A 20,778-nucleotide genomic window follows, 5' to 3' on the forward strand; every position below is an offset into this window, starting at 1 on the left:
TTCAAAAAACTGGAAGCAAAGATTTTAATTTTGCTGATAAATCCAGACTGTAATTAATTTGATATTATAATATTGTGCCACTGTTCAAAATATCTTAATTGTTTGACTTCAAGCTGTCTTTGTTCAAAACTACACTTCACTGCCACTTTGCTACGATGAAAATTTTCCTAGGATCTTAAAAAATTATTATTTTAAAACCTTGTATAATTAAGGTAATTGCAGAACTGACTTTCCACTTTCAAGTTTCTTTGAAGAAGACTTGAGAAGTAAAACAAATTTTTATAGCAAAAATCCATGATTCTAGTTCTGTTTAGGTTTGTTGTCAATACCCCAACAGTCTTAGTGAATCTATGACACAGAAATACAGCTTTTCTTTTTGAAACAAGTGACAGTTTTAGGGTTCTAAAATCAATTTTTGAGTAATTAATAAAGTTTCACAATCCTGTTTTTGATTTGGAACATATTCGGAGATGTGGGAAAAAAATTGAGAATGAATTTCACTTCCCCAAGGGTTAGTTTTCCACAACAGTATTAAAGGCTCTGCACCTCAGGTTGACGTTCAACAACTGGTTTCAGTTGAAAGCAACACAGTTGTCCAGCCTTTCCCTGTTTTCTACAGCTAACTTCTGTTCTTTCTCTTTTTCTGACATAAGCCTTTGTGCTCTAGTGGGACCAATCAAATTAGGAAATTAACTCACACATCTGAAAAATACCATGGTAAAAATGTCATGGATTAGATAAAGTTTTTGATATATAACTCATTCTAATTCTCCCCTGACCGAATTTTTCTGGTTTTCTATAGGTAATAAATTACATTCTGTTTCTCTGATAGGTGCCACAACCATATAATCTCTCCCTGTCACGTGCATGCAGATGCTTTCCTTTCTCTATGGCAAGATGTAGAGCACCCTTTATTTCAGTTGGTCTGATCAAGAAATACTGAAGTTTACTTCAATGCAAATTCTTTTAAGTCCAATTTATTAATTTTCCAGTTGTAAATATTGTTTCTGACTTGAGGAGGGTTTTGTGTGCCTAAAATGTGTATGTTTTTGTTACATGAATTAGTTGGTTTAGTGAAAGGTAATACATTCCTTTGATAAACTTTGCCTTGAGTTTCCATAGTATCTTGGTACTGAATTCTCTTGCAAACTGAAAATAGTGTGGTTGCTTGAAATTTATATCTTTTTAAAATAAAACTTGAAACTAAATGTTATATTTTTAACTCTATATTCCAACTGAGAAAATATCACCACCTTGTAATAACAACTGCAGAAGTTGCCAGAAGGAAATACAGACTCTTTGGCAGTAGCACACAAGGCAGTTGGGAGCTTTTCACACCTGGAATCTGCAAATGGTGATGAGTATTTTTGGCACCCAAGCGCTTGAGAAAGGAAAATGTAAGATGACATCAGTTCTGAATTTTTAAAAAGATTTTCTTCACAACCAGTACAGTTGTAAATCTAAGTCAAGGTTTTAAATTCAGTTTTCTCATTGATGCAGTGAATGATCATTTTCAAAACACCAGCTTTTAATGAATGTATTTAGAAAATATTCAGGTTTAATTGTAGGATGGCTTTCTAGTTTGGATGGTCAAATAGACGAATTTAAATAATTTCTATCCCTAGAATTAACAATTTGAACATGTTCTTAGCCTTTCTAAGACAGTGAATTTTACTGTAAATGTGGTGAAATTAGGACCTTTGAACATTTCCTGCCTTGATTTTCTCTTTATGTTAGCCTTTTAAAATGTTCTTTGTTCCTTAAGTTTTGCTTAAAAATAGAAAATACGGAAATGGAAACCATCTTAGGTAGATTCTAGTTAATTTACTAGTTTTTTGAACGAGCTGAAGGCAGGCAGGTAGAGCTCCTAGTATGCTCAGAGCATTCCTAATAGCAAAAGGTTGATACTATTCCATAGCAGAGGCAACAGGGCGTGTATTCCTTTATATGGAACAGAAGTAATCTTCTGTGCTCCCTTGCTTTGTCCTGGAACTTACAATACATCCATTTAACCAAATTTGTCTGTGCTTTCTCAACCTTAGGTCTGAATTTAAACATCTATACAGGCTGGTAAGCAGAGGTTGGCTTCAATTTAGGCTATACATGCACACAAATTACATTAAAGAATTGCTTTTTTTCCTGGATATTTTGCACTGTGATTTTCAAATACCATATAATCTCTTAGTGTACTTGGATGGGGTAAAATCATCTTTTGCAGGGCTAATGTGTAGTTAAAATCAGTGAAAGTGGATAGAAGGGTTTTAAATAATGGATGTCTGTACAGTGTTCTGGATATTAGCTCTAATGCTCCTTTACCTGTTCTTGTTTTATACTGCAATCAGTTTCCAGCAGAGGCTTATGTTATGGAACAATCTATCCTCATTGAATTGCCCTAGTTACTCCATGACCTCTCACCTGGAAATAAATTTGACAGAGGGCTAATTGTCTTTCATTGTAGTTGTGTTATCTTGTAAAGTTCCTCTGAAGTGACAAACTGATCTGGTAAGAAAACTGATGAGTTAGTGAATACAAAATTTTATGAGATATATTGCAATTAGAGTGGCTGTTACTTTTTTAGGAGAATTGTAAAGAGGTGTTTGTTGTGCTGGAAATGGCCTTACTGCCACCTAAAAAACTGCACTGCTAAAGGATTCATTTGCTGAATGAGTAAGGGAAAGCTTGCACCTTAACTGTGTGTCATTAATTATTCATCTGCTTCAACAGAATACAGAACATGCTGGAGCTTTCTTAAATTGTTAACAGCATTGTATCCTGTTAAAGAGCTATGCTGAAAACAATGTATTTCAGTAATACAAATGCAACTGTATTTACTTTTATGAGTCTTTAATCCATCTGTGACATTTGGAATGGACCAAACAGCCTGAATTCAAATCCTTCCAAATTCAGAGAAATTTCAGTTTCAATCTTGACCTGAGAACCACCTCCAAAGAATGCATAATTTATATCTATCCAAAAGGCCTTTAAATGTAGTCATCTCTAGTAATGTCCTTTTCTTCTGTATAAATTGCACCTACTAGAATACACATTATCTGTTATTCGGTAAGGAATATAAAGATATTTATAAACTGTAGTACATCAATAATTAACAGATAATTAACACATTTGCAGATTATACCAGTGTTAAGACCATTAGAGAACACATCAGAACAATGAAACTGCCTAGATCAGATTGTAAATAAGGTCTTTAAAAACCATATTCTTGTAGCAATGCCTGAGTGTAAGGATGGAGGTGTATAAGCATCTGATAGTGTTGTGGTTTAGCAAAAGTATAAAGCATTTTCAGACTTAAATTAGGGAAATAAGACTTCTATCACAAAGAAGTAATAAGAAAAACACTTTTCTCCGTATTAGGAATTGGTATTATAGGGTCTAATTCAGTGTGGATGTCTAACTCAATGTTGCTGTTCATACCACAAGAAAAATGTGGAGCAAGGAGAGGGGTTTTGAAGGAGGACCATACAAAAGACCCTGGCTGTGAAGGAAGGCTTAAAGCTAAATGTATTAATTTACAGGAAGTTAAAAAAAGTATGTTTAGATGTTTAAATGAAGTGAAATTACTGGAAATGGAATTTGGTTACCAAAACTATAACCAAATTGTGTGGTAAAACGTTAAAATTAAATGTATTAAATCTTGAAACAAAGCAAGTTATGTTTATTGTGAGGAAAGAAACATACTGGAACATATTAGCAGTGAAGAATGTTTGGAGTCTTACATATTAGTGTGTGCTAATTCACTGAAAGGGTTTGAAGTTATGAAGTAGTCCAATCAGATAAAGGTTTGGACCAATTTCAAGCCTTCTGGCCTTGAAATTTGTCACTGAATCCTTCTGTTTTACTTGAAGTCTTGGAAAAAATGAAGATTCTTCAATTTGACTTCAGCATGTTTGTAATGCTTGCAGTTGATTATTAAGCTTCAGGAGAAGCTTAGTACTTTGTCTTCAGAGGCTCATGAGAGAACTTTTTCCTCCCATACATGACTGTTCAATGGGTCCTGGTGCTTTATTGCTTTGAGTACCTGGTTTTGATGATACAGAATAGATATGGTTGCTTTGTAATGATCTAGGATTTAACAAGGAATTAGTGTATTAGAATAGGATTGAGGAATTGTGTATAAATTAAGATTTTGTTACCCTGGCCATGCAGATATGACACACAGTAATAGACTTGTACAACAATTCTTAAAATACAGGGTTTTTCTTTGAATGTATATGTTGGACCTTTGCATTCTGGGCCAGTTGCGGATGTTCTGTTAGTCTGCTCAAGAATCCACAAATTAATAGCTTTCAGAAATACTTGTCAGAGCTGTGACTATAAATTGTAAATTTAAATGTATTAAAAAAAGAAAAAGTTAAGTATCAAATCAGGAATCAACTCAAGGCTGATAGCAGAATTAACAAAAAACTCTGAACTGTCATATCTTTGATTTAATAAAGCATCTATTTTTCCTACAGGTGATGAATTTTGCTCATGTTTGAAAGCTTCAGCAAAAATTTTACTTGTGATTTTAGATTTTGCTCTGGTGAGATGAATCATTTCACCATTATTTGTTTTAAGCAAATATCAGGAAGATATAAACCCTTTTGAAGTTCCAGTATAGAAGTGAACAATTCATTTGTCAAGACCAACCCATGTTTTGATGGCAGGTGGTGGAAAGAGAAGCAAACATTTGAGTTAAAATGGGGAAAAGGGGAAAAGCCACTGTATGTGCTTTAAGCATGTAATTTTGGAAATATACCTTTTCCCCTTCATTAGTGGGTTTTTGTTTCGTCTTTGTTCCTGACTCTGTTATGATAATTCTGTTAGAAAGTACAGTGAGTGTGATCCATGGTTAGTAATGTTAAGGGGTTCACATAAATGGCTCTAGTTCTTTTTAGAATTTTGACCTTATCTGCAGGGGAGAATTAACTATCACTGGTAGAATTTGAATTGATTAAATTGCAGGATGGATGCTGTTACTCACAATACACAATCTTAATTTGGTTTCCCTTAATTCGTTTGAATTAAACCAATTTAGGCTGTGCATTCTGAATGAACACTCCTTTACAGGCACGTAATCCACTCTCATTGGATGTAAATTTGGATCCTCAGCTAATCCAGATTTATGTTTCTCCAGAGGGGTCTGTTTTATCTGGAGTTGGTTCAACTGTCGTAATGTCCAATTGAAGCAAAAAGGCGTAAATATAATACGAAAAACAAATAGCAAAGAACATGGAAAAAACCTACAGTTACTGTTGTGTCAAACAAATGTGTGTCTTAAAAAGCCAGGTTGTTGAAGCAGCGGAGTGTTTACTTAAAAAGCATGATTTAGTCCCAGTAAAGACTGGCAGTTAGCCACGTGGTAGGCCATACTGCTGATTTAAATCAGAATGTTTTTACCAATTTTGCTTATCATTTGTTTGTTGATTCAGGGAGAGAAGCATTGTTCACTTGCAGTTATGCTATTTTGAAAGCCAGAGAAATAACCTAAAGCAAATATACTTTTTGCAAAGAGTATTGTCTCTTTGCATAAGAAGGCTTATGCAAAGAGTTACATTTGTTTAATTACACCAGTGAAACAATAAGCACAGTTCTAGAAGAGCTCAAAGAATTGAAATAAGCTTTTAATTGGTTGTAGTAGTTGCTGATGGGAGCCATTACGGATATGCTAATCTCCAAAGTACAATTTTTTATAATGCTATCTATAATCCAATTCAGCAATGATTGCTAAAACCAGAAAATTAAAAAAATTAAACTGTCAAAATTACCAAAGACAGGGTTTTTTCCTTACCAAAGACAGCTGTTTATAGCCCAAGATAATTATACTTTAGATGTATTTAATCAGAAATAATCCTAGCTATGTGAAGCACATTGTAAAATGTGAAGTAGTCTGTATGCATGGCAACTGAAATTTAAGTATCTATTTTTAACACAGTAATTTTTGGTTAATATTATTTTAATGTTATATAGTACCATAAATTAATTAAACAATTATTTAATAAATTATTAATTAGATTATTTAATTAATTACTAATTTTAAAAGGAATTATTAAAATTAAGTTTAAATGTAATTATACCTTGCAGCAATTTGAAACTGCTTGTGGAATATACGTCTGAAAATGTTTAAGTTCATTAGTTCTATATTGAGATTGGTATTGGAGATTTGGCAGAGAGCAAGTTGGAAAATTAAGGAAGGCTGTCCTTGAATTTTTTTCTGTACTGGAAACTGTTTGACTAAAATTTCAACGTTAGTCACTGTGGGGTACAAAAACTAGTTAAGGTGTTGAGTGAGAAACACAACTTTTGCTGTATTTCTTGTTATTCTGTTAATCACTGAGTTCTGCTCTGTTTCTGCAGTGACTGGTTAAATGGAAGCCATTCCTGGGATCTGGATGGTTTCTACTGACGCAAACTTTGCATAGCAGCTCCATCACCTCAGGAGGTTGCAATGAGTGGAGGAGGGGATCAGCCTGACATCCTCAGTGTGGGAATACTGGTCAAAGAAAGATGGAAGGTGGTGAGTATGCCTTCTGCAATTCTCTATCTTCTTTGAGACATGTTTTTAGAAAGAAGTGGTCTGTGCTTTGAAATTAATTTGAAAATTCTTGTGAGATATATTTTGCTTAATACTTACATTAAATTGTGAATGAGCTTTAAAACTACTTGTTTCTCTTACCCTAATTTAAAGAAAAGTTATGAGAATGTAAAGTGTTTTTTTTTTTTTTCCTGATAAGGAGAGCGCTTAAATCCCAATGTAGTGCCTGATCCAAGAACAACTGGAAGAGTACTGTCAGTATATTGAACCCAATGAGCCAGTGATTATATCAGTGTTTTGGAGATCATCAGATGCCCTCCCTTGAAACTAGTAGACTTGTGAGATATGTTACTCCTTATAGGAAGATCTTTCAGGACCTTGCTGTTCTTCCTTTTGTTTGTTGGATTTTATGGCATAGATTTATTCTCAGGTGATTTGTATTCATTTGACTGTGTGCCAGCATTGGTTTTGCCATAAATAGCTCTCTTCTCTTTTGCTGTTCATATCCTTGATTTGCATCTTGAGGGAAATAGTATCCAGTTGAAGCTATTTTTGCTGGGAGAAACAGGCTGAGTTCTTGTAGTTCCTTCTCCATTCCTCTGATCACTTTGGGTTTTTTACTTAGAATAAAAAAATAAGGAAAAAAAAAGGCCAGTTCACAACAGAACGTTTAGAGTATCTGTGTGTGTGTAGTAGGCTGTCAATGGATTCTGACCTTGTTCATTGCAGTTGTGAAAACCTTATCTAAAATTTTTGGACATGAATGTTTTAAATTTAATTTTAACCTAGACATTAAATTTAATTTTAACCTAGACATTATTTAGGGTGATTATATTTTGAAAAGTAAGCATAAAAAAACATTATAAAATATTTTTCCCCAGCGACAACCCCCTTCTTCTAATAGTGGTGTCTGTTAGCATTTGCTTTTATCCTTTGTTGATGCCTTTCCTCATGTCTCTTTTTTGCCTTTGAAACATTTATTACAATCCCGACTTGGAGAGACTTGCTTGTAGTGATAATTGATTTTACATATGTATAAGAATGCCATTCAACAGTGTAGTAGTGTAAGCAAAGGTACTGAGATAAAACTTGTTGGAAATTGTATGCTTTAGCCTGGAAACATATAAAGGCACAGAAGTCGAACAGAGAATGGAGAGAAAGAGTTTGGGGTGTGAGATGCTGAATGCAAAAAGAGAAGGCTGAAAGTAATGAACAAAGTGGGAAATTGTAATGCAGGTGTAAATAAGGGCAATGTGGTCCTCATCAACGTAAAAGATGTTGAGCAGATGTGACAGAAGACCAGTGTGGTTGAGTGGTCACCACCTGTGTGAACTGGAAAGCAAAATGCAAGTGAACAGAAGGTGGGAACAGGGATGGGCTGCCCAAGATTACTGTGGAAATGTTGCCCCTGTGTGATGAATATATGGGAAAGCCAGAGCTCAGCTGGCAGTTGTGACTGGTGAAGGATGTGAAAAGCAACAAGAAAAGCTTCTATAGGCATGTTGGCAAGAAAATACCCAAGGAAAATAAGGACTCATTGTTGAATGTGTGTGACTCAGTGACAAAGGACATGGAAAGTATTTTTTTCTACAATCAAAGAGAGGTTAATTTGTGCCTGGAACTAATGAGTGGTGTAATTATTGGGTGCATGTTAATGATTCTGGTGTACTTTAGCCGAGGGTATAAATTGATCTGTTTATTTTGTTTCTGTGGTGGTTTTGTTTGTTTTAAATTTCTTTTAAGCACATATGCAGAGAAACAATGCTTTCAAAGGCAGTCTTTTGTGGACTCACCATTTCTCAAAGCTGGTAAACGGAGTTAGATGATAAACGTGACTACATTTGTAAGAGGGTGAAGATGGCTGTGTCACCTCTTTCCTTTTCCTCCCACCTTTTTCACCATGCATTCTCACTGGTGTGCTTGTACTATGCTTAAAATTCATGTGTTATCTGTTATCTTCTTCTTCATTCATAGAGCCTAGGCTATTTTAAAAAATGTATTTCCTGCTCAGTCGAATGTCTGATGGTGTTGATTAGGAGACATTAGATTACTTTTCAGAATCTGAAGATAGGTCAGCATATTGCTGCTCTCTAGAGCAGTTTAGATGAAATTTTATACAGTGTAGTCATATAATGGTAGCAACTGTATGTTTTCAGATGACATTTAGAAAACCATGTTAGTCTTAGGGTAAATTCTTTTTTGTCTCCTTTTCTCTTTTAGCAGCTTTAGAATGTTAGCCAGGGGAGGCATTCTGTGAAACAACATTGACATTTTTGATATTGAAAACCAAAGTGTCTGTTCCCTGTGACCACTTAAAGCAGAGTGAAAAAAAAAACACCTTTTAATATTTGCTCTGAATGTAGTGCAAACTAATTAGTATGCCATGAGCATTCTTTTTACCTCTTTTTGCACAGATGAAACTTTCACTGCTGCAAGTTTCTTGAGTCTGTCTGTTAATAAGAGTGATATTGGTGAATTGTAAGTGAATGTGAGTAACATTTGAGATGTATATTCAAAGATAATCTTAGCCATTTTTAATAATTTATGATTTAGCTTAGCTGCTGTGTGTTAAGTCACTCCATATAATAGAAAATACTATCTCTTTTCAGGAAGTCCAAAATCTTGCATAACTTTTTACTATTATTATTCAGTGTGCATATTTCTGAAAAGAGAAAAAGATGGCATATTTTAAAAATGTCACTGTGCATTTGTATTTGAAGATCTCTGGGATGTGTGTGACTATTTGAGGAAAGACTTTATTCAGCATGCTGCCTCTGCCCAGATTCATGCTGGGAATACTACTGCACTCTTCTATTATGCTATATACAATAGTGCAGATGGGAATCAGATGTTTTCTCTTCCAAACTGTGGTTAGCCATACCTTGGTCAATTATTCAGTAGCTCTTTTATGTACTGAAGGATATAATTATTATTTTAAAATCTATCTGTAATACAACAGTATTTGCAGTATGACAGGCAAAACAAAGAAGTATTGCTGTTTTATTTCCTTTCTTCTCCCCTCTTTAAAATATGTTTTTGTTCTTTCTTTTTCCCCAATATAGTTGAGGAAAATAGGAGGTGGAGGATTTGGAGAAATTTACGATGCACTGGACTTGCTTACTCGGGAAAATGTTGCACTGAAGGTCGAATCAGCTCAGCAGCCAAAGCAAGTGCTGAAAATGGAAGTAGCTGTGTTGAAGAAGCTGCAAGGTAGGGCTGCACCGTGGATATGTGAGAAGTAGTATGTCAGTGTCTTCTTTAAAAAATAATTGTGATTATAGTAATATTTTTAGTAAATATTTCCTATATTCTGCATGTTCTTGGTAAATGATTATTAGAAGTGGAATAGAAGCTCTTTCAGATTCTGAAAGTTTTGCTACAGTGAAGCTTTTGTTTGAAATGGGATGATATGAAAATAAAAATAACAACAAAAATAATTCAATTGCAGCAAAAATCTCGGTTCAGATTGACTTTATTCTGAATCCATATCTTCTCTTTGTCTTTTGCTCTAGACTTTGTTGTTATTCTTGTTTTTATTTTTCTTCTAAGATTTTTTTTTCTGTACTAAGTAGCATTGAGTATTTGAGGGTCCTTCACATAGCATATGTGTTAAGAATATTTGTTTTCTTTGCTTTGCAGGTATTACTGAGAATCCTGATATTGAAATAGGAAACATACTTAAAAAATCCCCACGAGCAAAAGCCCCAACTTTAAAGTACTGTAACTTGTATTAGAAAACTACTGGCATGTAAAATCCTGAAATACTTCCAGGCTTCAATTCCTTGAACCAGAGTTTGAATAGTCACACTTTCTGTACCTTTAGATACTTTAATGAAGCTATCAATACAGAGAAATATGTAGTGGCTTCTCTTCATTGCTTTTTACAACACAAGATTACAGAAAGAAAGTTTAAACAGTGACTTTTTCTTTAAAAATTATTTTTTTTAATCTGGAAGATTTTGAATAATACATGCATTCCTGTCAGCAGGCCAATTTTTCCAAACTCTTACTTTGAATAAAACAACGTCTGCATGACATATGGTGCTGCCTAATGTGCTGTAAAGGTCACACTGCAGCAGGAATTGACAGCCTCTATAGATTTAAGAGGGCAAGCATGTCACATGTTATGATGGTAACAAACTGTTCCTACGCTTTTGTCTGTTTCAAGGATTTCACTAAAACATCTAGTATTAAATAGCTGAGCAGGGAGATTTTCTTTGAATTTTAAAGTTTCTAGTCCAGAGATGAATAGTAAATTTCAGTATTGCCAATTGTAAATTTGGAAAACATTTGTCAGCGTTCTTGAAAGAAATTATCCTAAAGACAGTGAGTTTTGAAGAAAAAATACTTTGTTACTCCTGGAGTTTTTAAACATTCAGAATTAATTTTTCCAAGAGTTGGTGGGTTTTTTTTCTGCACACATGAGCTTGATTCTATTTTACAAAACCCAGAGTCTTTAAAGTGGTATAGGTGAAACAACTAAATGATAAGTAAATTAATAGAGGTGAAAGAAAACACTGGAATTTGGTAGCGCTACAATGCCAATGTATTTATGAAAACATGACCTTATATAGCACTGTGCAACTGGAGTGCATTTTAACTTTCTACTGTAAATTATACTATGGTGGATTTTCAGTTAAGATATTAAAAAGGGGATTTTTTTCTTAGTCAAAACTTCTTTATATTTTGAAATACTTGTGGAAAAAAATTGATGAAATAATAAAATATTTATGTGTGAAAATTTGCCATAGGGCCTTACAGAAGTTACACTCTCAGAGGAATAGTTAGGAAACTATAATTCCAAGCAGCCCAAGTCTTCCTGCAGAAGAGTCTTTGGTTCTATTGAATCATGGGAAACGTCTAATAAAAAGAACAGAACAATGAAACATATGAACAAAATATTGATTGAGACAAATAATCCACAAAATATATAATCCAAATTAATATTTCTGTTACTTATTTTCTCAGTATTATTTCTCTGAGCAAATAATAAATAGAAACTTTTGTATAACTGAAAACCAGATTTGATACAAGATCTTTAGAAATAACACTTTTGACAATCTTTCTGTGAGAAAACAATCTAAATGTATTATTCCTTACATTTGATATCTTGTTGCTGTCTTGCACCAAAAAAAAGTTGGTGGTGATAGTAAAACTAGAGGTCACCTCTAGTCGCTGTTGTGGAAGTTTACACTTAATACTGTTACTCCTCTGGTTTTAGACAGGGAATGTTGTAGGTGATCAGTGAAGCAAAGACTGTGAAGAGATGGGTCAAGTGAACCTTTTGCATATATTGTGATTTAGAATTTGCACAGATACAGTACTTTAGTTTTACATGCAGCTTTTTTTATCCATACTTGGATTAAATAAGGTTATTGTAGAGAGCATTTTATATTTTACAGGAAATCTTTGCTCCTAGGAGCCATTTGCATTAATTTCTTTACCTTCATAAAGGTAAATAAATTTGATTATGGAAGAGCTAAAAATTTGAAGCATAGGGTAAATGAAGAAAAGTGGAGAGAATGGGGAATAGAAAGCAACTTTATAATTGCTTCTTAAAGATTTTTAATTATTATTCTTAAATGCTTTTTTATTATTTAGAAATTAGTCTTATTTTTGACAATTACTTTCTTTTCATGCAGATTCAGACCAGGTGATATTGTAAACAGTTATTTTAGGATATTTTTGTAACAACTTTGTATTATCATCCGCCCTCTGAGACCAACTTTTATCTTGTTTTTCTATCCCTTTTTGGTGTGTGTGTATGTATGTATGTGTATATATATAATTACTCTCCTTTTCCCAAAGGGCTTAGGTTCTGTTCTTGCAAGGTGTTGTAGTTACGTTGGGCATAGAGAAGAAGGAAAAGAATTGTCATGAAAATCCTTTTTATTTCAAATATTTGAAAAGTTTCCTCTCTTAGTAATGAGAGACAATGAGCTTGCAGTGTTGGTAAAGATTTTCTTGATGCGTGGATCTGATTTGTAAAAGATATTGCACAGTTTGTGGAATATTACAAAGAAACAGGCTTTTAGAAGAGCAGGTGTGTTCTTCTAGTCTCTACTAGGCCTAGGCACATTCTCAGTGTTATAAACCTGCTTTTGATTGTATGTATATTATTAGAACCTTATTTCACAGAAACTGTGAAACTGATGAGAATAACTGTTGGCAGAAGTGTAGGGATGCACTATTTCTTACCATTCTTTACTTTCAGAAACTTTTGAAATTAAAACTGTGTGGTCATTATTGTGGGTGTAAAATGAGTAATAACTATGTGGTATAATGAAGTATATAAAGGTAGTAACTTTGTATATGGTGCAGTGACTAATGAAAAACTTCAAAGAAGTTCTTTTTGAGCTAGCAAAACATGCTGGAATATGTGAGTAATTGTATGACTTCTCTCTTAATTATGAAGGAGGACTAGGCTCACTGATACGGCCATTTATTACAGCTTAGTCATCAATTGCATCTTAATTTTTTTCTCCCTGCTGTCTCCTAATTATTGTTGCAGAATATTGTTTAACTCTTTAAGTTCCTTACTTTTGCTTTTTTTAAAAGAAAGAAATCTGCTGCAACAGATGGTTGTTTTGTTTAACCATGTTGTTAGGCCATCTGTTCCCACAGTCAGATGGGAGAAGACAGATTTATCACATCTCACTCAGTGAGAGTGAGACTCACTCAGTTGGTTTCTGTCTCACACAACCTTACAGACTTCTCCCTCACTCATTTACAGCTCTGGAGCGTAATTTAGTGATGGGCTGTGTCTGGTGTAGGCTGTAAACTGCTGTAGTGCTACACTGCAGCAGCCTGGGGAATGGCACAAAGGCTTAGCACCCTCCCTAGGAGATTTTTCAAGGGCAGAGTTGTTCCCTGCAGCCTATTAACATCATCTTCTTGCCCTGCAGCTCAACAGTGTAGCTCACAGGTGTAAGAAAATATTGTTTTCCTGCTGAGGAAAAGGCTGTAGTAGGTGTGTATAGCCCCACTAGAGTGGTGGAGGATCATTCTGTTTGAATAAGGTATTCAGGCTCTAGTTCTGTCCTTCCTCTTTCCCCAGTTTTATAAAAAAGTTTCTAGGGAATTTACCACACCAGCTGAGTTGGTGCACCAGTCAAAATGGGATTTCTCTGACTAAACTGAATTTTAGACATTTACTGAATTTGTCAGATAAAATCTAACTAATATATGTTTCTCTGAAGATGTTCCTTCAGAATACCCACAAGTGGCTTTAAAATTAATCATAAATATTTGAGATGAGACTTCATTAATGGAAACTGCAGCAATGAATATACAAAATTTCATCTTGATAAATTTGCTATTAATCCTTTTTCTTAATAAAATTATACTGTCTGTAACATTGCCTGTCTTACTTGAACAAATGGAGGGAAGGAAAAAGTGGAGGAAAAAGTGATGCTTAAAGTTTAGCACTTATGTATTTTGAAAATGTAGAGATTTCTTTTAAAATAAATTATTTTGCTGAATCCTGTAAGATTTTCTTTGTTTAAAAGGGCCTACCTTCCTGTTTTAATTGGATGTGGCAGGCAGCTTCCTGAGGAAGCAAGAAACAGGCAGCCATTTTTCTGTGAAGTGAATTGAAAATATTTGGAAGCTGTAGAGTCAAGTTTTAGAGCTTTGATGGAGCTACAAGTGCAGCAGCTGCAAAAGGTCTCCTCAGATCTGTAGCTAGACATTATGGTGTTTTGAAAACAGTAATGAGTGGCGTGGTTTGGGATGATGACATTCTTGCAATCCTAAGGGTAAAGAAATTCATGATATAAATATTAGGTGACAAATTTTACACATCTGTAGCAACCACTTGAGATCATCAGCTTTCTGTTGGCTGTAGCTTCCATTGGTGTGAGAAAGAAAGGTAAATGGCCTGAGGAGCTTTAACCCTGCAGTTCCCTGTTCTGTCATAGAATGGGGCAGACGGGATCATAAGGGGTCTCAGCTTTTCTCCAAGTCAATGAACACTAGTACCAAAATGACAAGAGGTTCTCCCATTCTGTTTCCAGCTGCAGCCTTTGGCTTGCCTTTTTCTCTGTATTTACCTGGGGAATATTCTGCTTTGATTTACAACTGCAGGATAGTAAGGAGATTATTTCTGACCTGTCTTCTCCACAGTTTGCTTCTAGGACAGGAGAAGGCTTTAAAGAAAATGAGCTTAAACAAAAATCTGATTTTTTTTTTTTCTGTTTCAGTATACCTGAGCTGAATTTATCTTTGCTAAACAGCAAGGATTGTGTTCTAGAGAAAGATATTAATAAATTGGATTAGTTGAATTACATTCTCTACAGTTTTTTAGTATAAAACATAACTCACAAGTAATACTACTGTTTTCTTTCATCACGGCATCCGCAGCTTATAGAAAAGAAGAATATTGGCTAGAAATATTGTCTATTACAAACCATTAGCTTTGTAAGAAATTACCTTTTCCAATCTGAAATGCCTCAAATTTGTGGACATTTAGGCATATTATCATGCATGTTTTCTTATGGAAGAGTGAGAGCTGTGGTTATGGGAGAAAGCTTCTCTTTAATTGCAGGTAGAACTAACTTTAGTTTTATTGCTGCTGAACTACATGGGGCTTAATTTATTATTTTACATATTTTTCAGTAATTTCCTAGGTATTTACAGGAATAAACAACAAAATTTCATTATTATTGGCTAATTTGCTTCTTCTTCTCTTAGGAAAAGATCATGTCTGTAGATTCATAGGATGTGGACGGAATGACAGATTTAACTATGTGGTCATGCAGTTGCAGGTTAGTGTATCAAAGCGCTCAATGTTTGCTTGTGTGGTTAGGTTTGTTAGCCAAGTGTATATGAAAATACCAGTAAGATTTTAGAGCATGCTAAACAAGCGAACAAAAAAAACCCGCCAAAGATCATAATTGCATTGTAGTAAATGAATGTAAATTGAGCATATCCTTATATTTTTTTCTTTTATATCCTTTCCATAATTCTCTCAAAAAAGAGAAAGCTTGCATCCTGAGAAAGACCTGACTGTTGGAAGAGTGAACTGTGATGTCTTCTGAGATATTTTACATTCCTTTTAAGTCTTCACTTGACAATAGTCTAAAATGTATTATATTAGTCTCTGCATTTTGTTGGCTTTTTTAATAAAAGTGAAAAATTATCCTATGTAAGTAAAAGAAAACACTTCATTTTACTAAAAGACTTGTTCATTTAAAAAGGGATAAAATAGGTGCTTAGCACTTAGAGTTATGGGATTAATGTCCTTTGCCATCCTGGTGAATATGAATACTGAAAAAAGTGTGTTCTAGTTCCTACTGTTGTTTGTCTGTTATTTTAGAAGAAGCACAGTTCTGTGATGTCATGGGGTTGCATTTCCTACATAATATATTTTTCATCTGTTTGATATAACGTGTAATTAAATTACGTACTTTTCCTTAAAGAAGTGAATGTGAAGAAGTCTTCATGAGCATTTTCTCAGTGGCCTTATTTTGGGTGTGACAAAAATACAATTTTAAGTAATAGTGTTTGTACTGGTCTTCTAATAACGATTAGTTTGTTCCATGTTTTTAGGAATAGAAAGGTACTAAGTTGGTATTTTCAAAAACAAATTCTGAATTTAGTGTTGGAGATACTTGTGGACATACAGTCAATACATTTAGGTGAGATGTGTTACCCTTGAGTGTGAAAATAGGTATTGAGAGTATTTAATGGTTAATCATGAACAACTAAAGAAGAAGTAGGAAGCCTTTACAGTATTTGAGAATCTTGGTATTAGTATTTTTTAATGAAAATGTCCTTTTAATTTTATCAGGGTCGGAACTTGGCAGACCTTCGTCGTAGCCAATCTCGAGGGACATTCACCATTAGTACCACCCTGCGGCTTGGGAAGCAGATTTTGGAATCAATTGAAAGTATTCATTCTGTGGGATTCCTGCACAGGGACATAAAACCAGTAAGTCTGCCCATTAAATCAAAGCAGGCAAGTAAGATGTGGTCATTAGATGGCTACATAAGTAAGAATAGCTTCTATACTAGATGCTGAAATGCAAAAATGAGAAGGGATGGACAATTGAATGTTTAATCATAAGATAGAGCAGATTTTTTTTTCTATTAATTAATGCTGGATTGCAACAAGAGTAACTTTGGTATTTTTCAGTCTTTGTTTCTAGTTTAGGCCTCCTTGCAATTTGCTGTAGTTAAAACTTCCAGCCCTTATCTTTAGCATCTTGTAACCAAGAGTATTTGCCATGAGATATGACATAATGTGCTTCACTAATGGCAATTGTCATATAATAAATCTAAAAGAATAGATACTAACTTTACAGTGTATTTATAAGTCCTTCAATAGCAATTTGTATGTTTTTAATATATTTTCAACAAACAAGAAAATGACAGACTGTATGAGAAAACTATTTTTTTATTGTGAAATTCTTATTAGATCTATTGTTAATAGGTTAGAGTGAGGAGTCTGCCTTCCTGATAGTATCATGCTTTTGTTCTTACTATTTATTTGAATTTATTTCTGACATTCAATTGCCTATTTTTAATATTGATCTGTATGACATATAGCATTAGAACTCTCAAGTGTCAGAATTTGTAAATGAGAAAAAAATAAGCAAATATTTGTGTTTTCAGCAGATGTAAATATGGTTTGTTATATCTGACATATATTGCTAAGTTTCTTAAAAGCTGAATGATGCTTACATAAAACTTCCACCAAGTTTCTGTACATTAGGGAAATTTCATTTGCATCACTTCTTCCTGGCAACTTTTTATAAAACTTGTATTCTTCCTGACCCATCCCCATTTAAACCTCTATTTAATAGGAAAAGGACATAGAGACAGTGAATGTCAAGTGAAATTGGTGAGAAAAAATTAGCTGGAGGTAACTGTGCTTTGTGCTGAACTCAAATCTTGAAATCCTTGGTTGTTTTCCTTGTGACCAGTTAGGCAATGCTGAAATTCTGTGAGTAGGTGACATGATTGGAAAATTCTTGCTAAAAATTAATATATTCTACATGATCAAGTGAGATGACAATCTCTTTGGACAATATAGGCCACTGCTCAGATATGCTAAGTTGGATGCCTGTTTCTCTTAACAATGTTTCCTTCCGATTTATTGGGTATTCAGTAGAAGTGAAAACATGGAAGGAAGGATAGAGAAATATAATATGAATTTTCTGGTTGTGTTATTGCATTTATATGTGAACATATTGACATCTGTGTGTATTCATCTATAATTTGTCTGTATTTCTTTTTCTTCCTAGTCAAACTTCGCAATGGGACGTTTTCCAAGCACCTGTAGGAAGTGTTTTATGCTGGATTTTGGCTTAGCACGGCAATTTACCAACTCGTGTGGAGATGTCAGACCAGTAAGATTTTTTTTTTTACGATTGAAACCCGAATTCTTGAATGTGGTACTATGCTGTCTTTTCTTCTGGGGAAGTGTGGGAGTTGCATTGAACTGGTAACTGTTGTAAACTTGACAAACACCATCCCAGATCAGAAATGCCATGTGATTTATTAATTATGCTTAAAGATTGGCAGTAGGGAATGAGTCAGGCTTCTGGTTTTTGGCTTGAGACAGAGGTGTACATCTACGATATTTTGGGATAATTTGTCATTTGGTTTGGAAAATCAAGTGATGAATAGGTCTTCGTTAAATATCAGAAAAATATACCAGAGCTGAATTTCGCTTGCCGTTTTATATTGCATTTAAAAAAAACCCAAAACCCAACAACAACAAAAAAACTGAGGAGAACCATGTAAAATCAGACACTAAACTGGATACATATAATCTGAAAGAGAAGGTCTCAATAACTAAAACAGTGATAGGACATTAATTATATAATATAAGAGGACATAAATAAGTGTAGTTGTTGTATTGCCAATGCAATGCAATCTGAAGAAGATTGTAGGTAAAAGCATATGAATGAAGAAATTACAATTTTAGGCAAGTAGAGCCTCCCTAATTCACAGGTGGGCAGTTAGTTTTGTTTATTTCAAAGTTTGAAAATGAGCAAGACACTGCCATTGTACATGATCATGTTTAAAATAAACATTTTCTTTATTGAGTTAGTTTAGTTTACATTTTGATGGGAATACTAAATAATGTAGTAGTCAATGTTGTGTAGCGTATTTGTAAATATGATGCAAACTGAGTGGTAGAAGCCATTTCGATTTCAGGATTTTCACTCTTAATTTGCCTAAGAAGTTGGAAAGTGGCAGATTTTTGTGTGCAGATTGAGGTATGTGAATTAATAAGGTAAATTAGTGGGGTTCTGCTGTACTCTATTCCTTCAGCTGTAATGCTGGACACTGCAATGAAAGCAAAGAGCAGGGGAGACCAACAGAGTGCCTGCTGCTGTTGGAAAGGTGAGATAAACATTTTAAGTAATTTATTTATTTTTTTCATTTCTCAGTGTTCTTGTTGTGTTCTGTATATCTACCTCTCACCTTTTGTTTTTCATTGCAGTGCCCTACAATGTAACTGAAGTAGTTCTTAAATTGAAATAGTTTAGAAGTTTTTGACATTGTAATCAATATTTGTAGAGTGCAGTGATGGTAATGAAAAAGATTGTGGTTTTGTTTTTATGCAAATGGTTAGTTAATTAGAAATGGTTCTTGGATAGCAAGCAGCCAAACTGTTGGCCTTCTTAGTAATAGTATTTATTCATATTTTCACTAAATGTGCTGTGTGCTTCTCCTTAAGGCTGTCCTTCTAGGCTTCATTAGCTTCCTTCTGCAGATACTGCACATAATGCAGGACAATGTAAAAGCATGTTCTCCAAAAGCATAATACTCTCTTCATAAAAACATGTTCCTTAGTTAAGGATGGCTTGTTGACTATTAGCTTTTTATAACCCTAGTTTTGCTTTCTCTGTTTAATTGTCTTTATCTCAAACCAGGAGGTTTCTGGCTTTTACCTCATCTTGCTGTTGGGGAGTGGGTGGGTGGCTGGGTGGGCCTTGGTTGCTGACTGGGGTTAAGCCACAAGAGGCTGTTGTTAGTTGTTTGTTATAGACAGGTTTGGAGGGAAGATTTCTTGTTGTCAGTTTATTCTCTTCCTAAAGAGTTATGGAGTCTCCTTAGACTTATCTGAAAGAATGGTCAAGGCAGAGAACTTAGAACAAGAAATTCTTTCTTGAAGATGATCCAAACTAATTCCATGCCATTTTTCTGTACTGAAGGATCCCCCAGAGCTGCCTGTCATTTTCTAGGACATCTCAGTGTTGTTTTCAGAGATGTTGTTCATCTTTGTACTACCCATCTTAATGTCAGACTCCATGGTGATTTAGCAACGTTAAAACCATTCTGCTAGGGAGTCCATTCAGCTGTACCTGCTTCTAAATACTGTTTTGAAAAATGCAGATTTAATATAAAAAGCTTTTCAGAAAGAAATAGTTAAAGAAAAAAAGATTTTCAACATTCATAGTGCTTACTGTGTTTTTCATTGCATTTTGGAGTGTTGCATATTGACTATCTGTATAAAGAACTGAAGGGCCAGCATTGTGAGCCCATTTCACTGTTTTCTTTTCTCCATGGGATTTTCATTAGCATAATTTTGCACCCTTGGATTAGGTTATCTACAATCACCTTTGGCTTGCAGCAGCCAGATGACAGTAAAACTGATTTTGAAAGGAAAAAAAAAAGTCAGGGACATATATTGTAATTTATCCATCAAGAATAAGACAGCATCTAAGTAACTGCTTCTGTAAGTGTTAATGCCACCTTTATTCTCACATTTCATTATCCATCAGAGTCCCTTCTTCATGAAAGGCTTAAGCTTTTGAAGTCATTAAGCAACAACAGTCTTCATGTGAACTACTGCTGCAGGATGCACTGATTTTTATGTAACTGAGGGACACAATTCAGAAGGGTAACAGATATCTCTTGGGAATCATCAGTTAGGTTTTCTTCACAGATTAACCTGGGGGCCTAGACAATGATGTGTTGTTTGGGTTATCCATTCCATCTGACCCAAGCTTTCAATACCAAGAATGGCATGGAGTTAAAGAGTGGAGGAGCTCAATGAGCTTTTAAAAGTGCGCATAAATTGCTGTAAACATAGAAACATGTTTTGTGTTTGTAAAACCTAGTATCAAATTTCTTCTTTATTCTTCCTGATTTCCCTGGTACTTCTGTCATTGCCTTTTTTGTTTTCTAATAGAATCTTTTCACACACTGCAGCTGAAATAGCTGAAATAGCCTTTTATAGCCTCTCTCTAGAACTGCAGAATTTCCTCATCCAGCAATATCAGAACTCT

General features: G+C 34.4%; 1 protein-coding gene across 3 annotated transcripts in view; it reads left to right on the top strand.

Annotated features, from left to right (window-relative positions):
• The window catches only part of TTBK2 (tau tubulin kinase 2), an 82,238-nt gene that overhangs the window by 15,916 nt on the left and 45,544 nt on the right, over positions 1 to 20,778 (top strand). For all 3 annotated transcript variants that reach the window (XM_053979729.1, XM_053979731.1, XM_053979730.1), the window contains exons 2-6: positions 6,355 to 6,514; positions 9,595 to 9,742; positions 15,224 to 15,297; positions 16,323 to 16,463; positions 17,779 to 17,883. In XM_053979729.1, coding sequence (XP_053835704.1) covers positions 6,446 to 6,514; positions 9,595 to 9,742; positions 15,224 to 15,297; positions 16,323 to 16,463; positions 17,779 to 17,883 — 537 coding nt within the window. In that variant the 5' untranslated portion in view covers positions 6,355 to 6,445. The remainder of the gene's footprint in view (positions 1 to 6,354; positions 6,515 to 9,594; positions 9,743 to 15,223; positions 15,298 to 16,322; positions 16,464 to 17,778; positions 17,884 to 20,778) is intronic.

The sequence above is a fragment of the Vidua macroura genome, chromosome 6, assembly GCF_024509145.1.
Source record: "Vidua macroura isolate BioBank_ID:100142 chromosome 6, ASM2450914v1, whole genome shotgun sequence".
Classification (NCBI taxonomy): domain Eukaryota; kingdom Metazoa; phylum Chordata; class Aves; order Passeriformes; family Viduidae; genus Vidua; species Vidua macroura.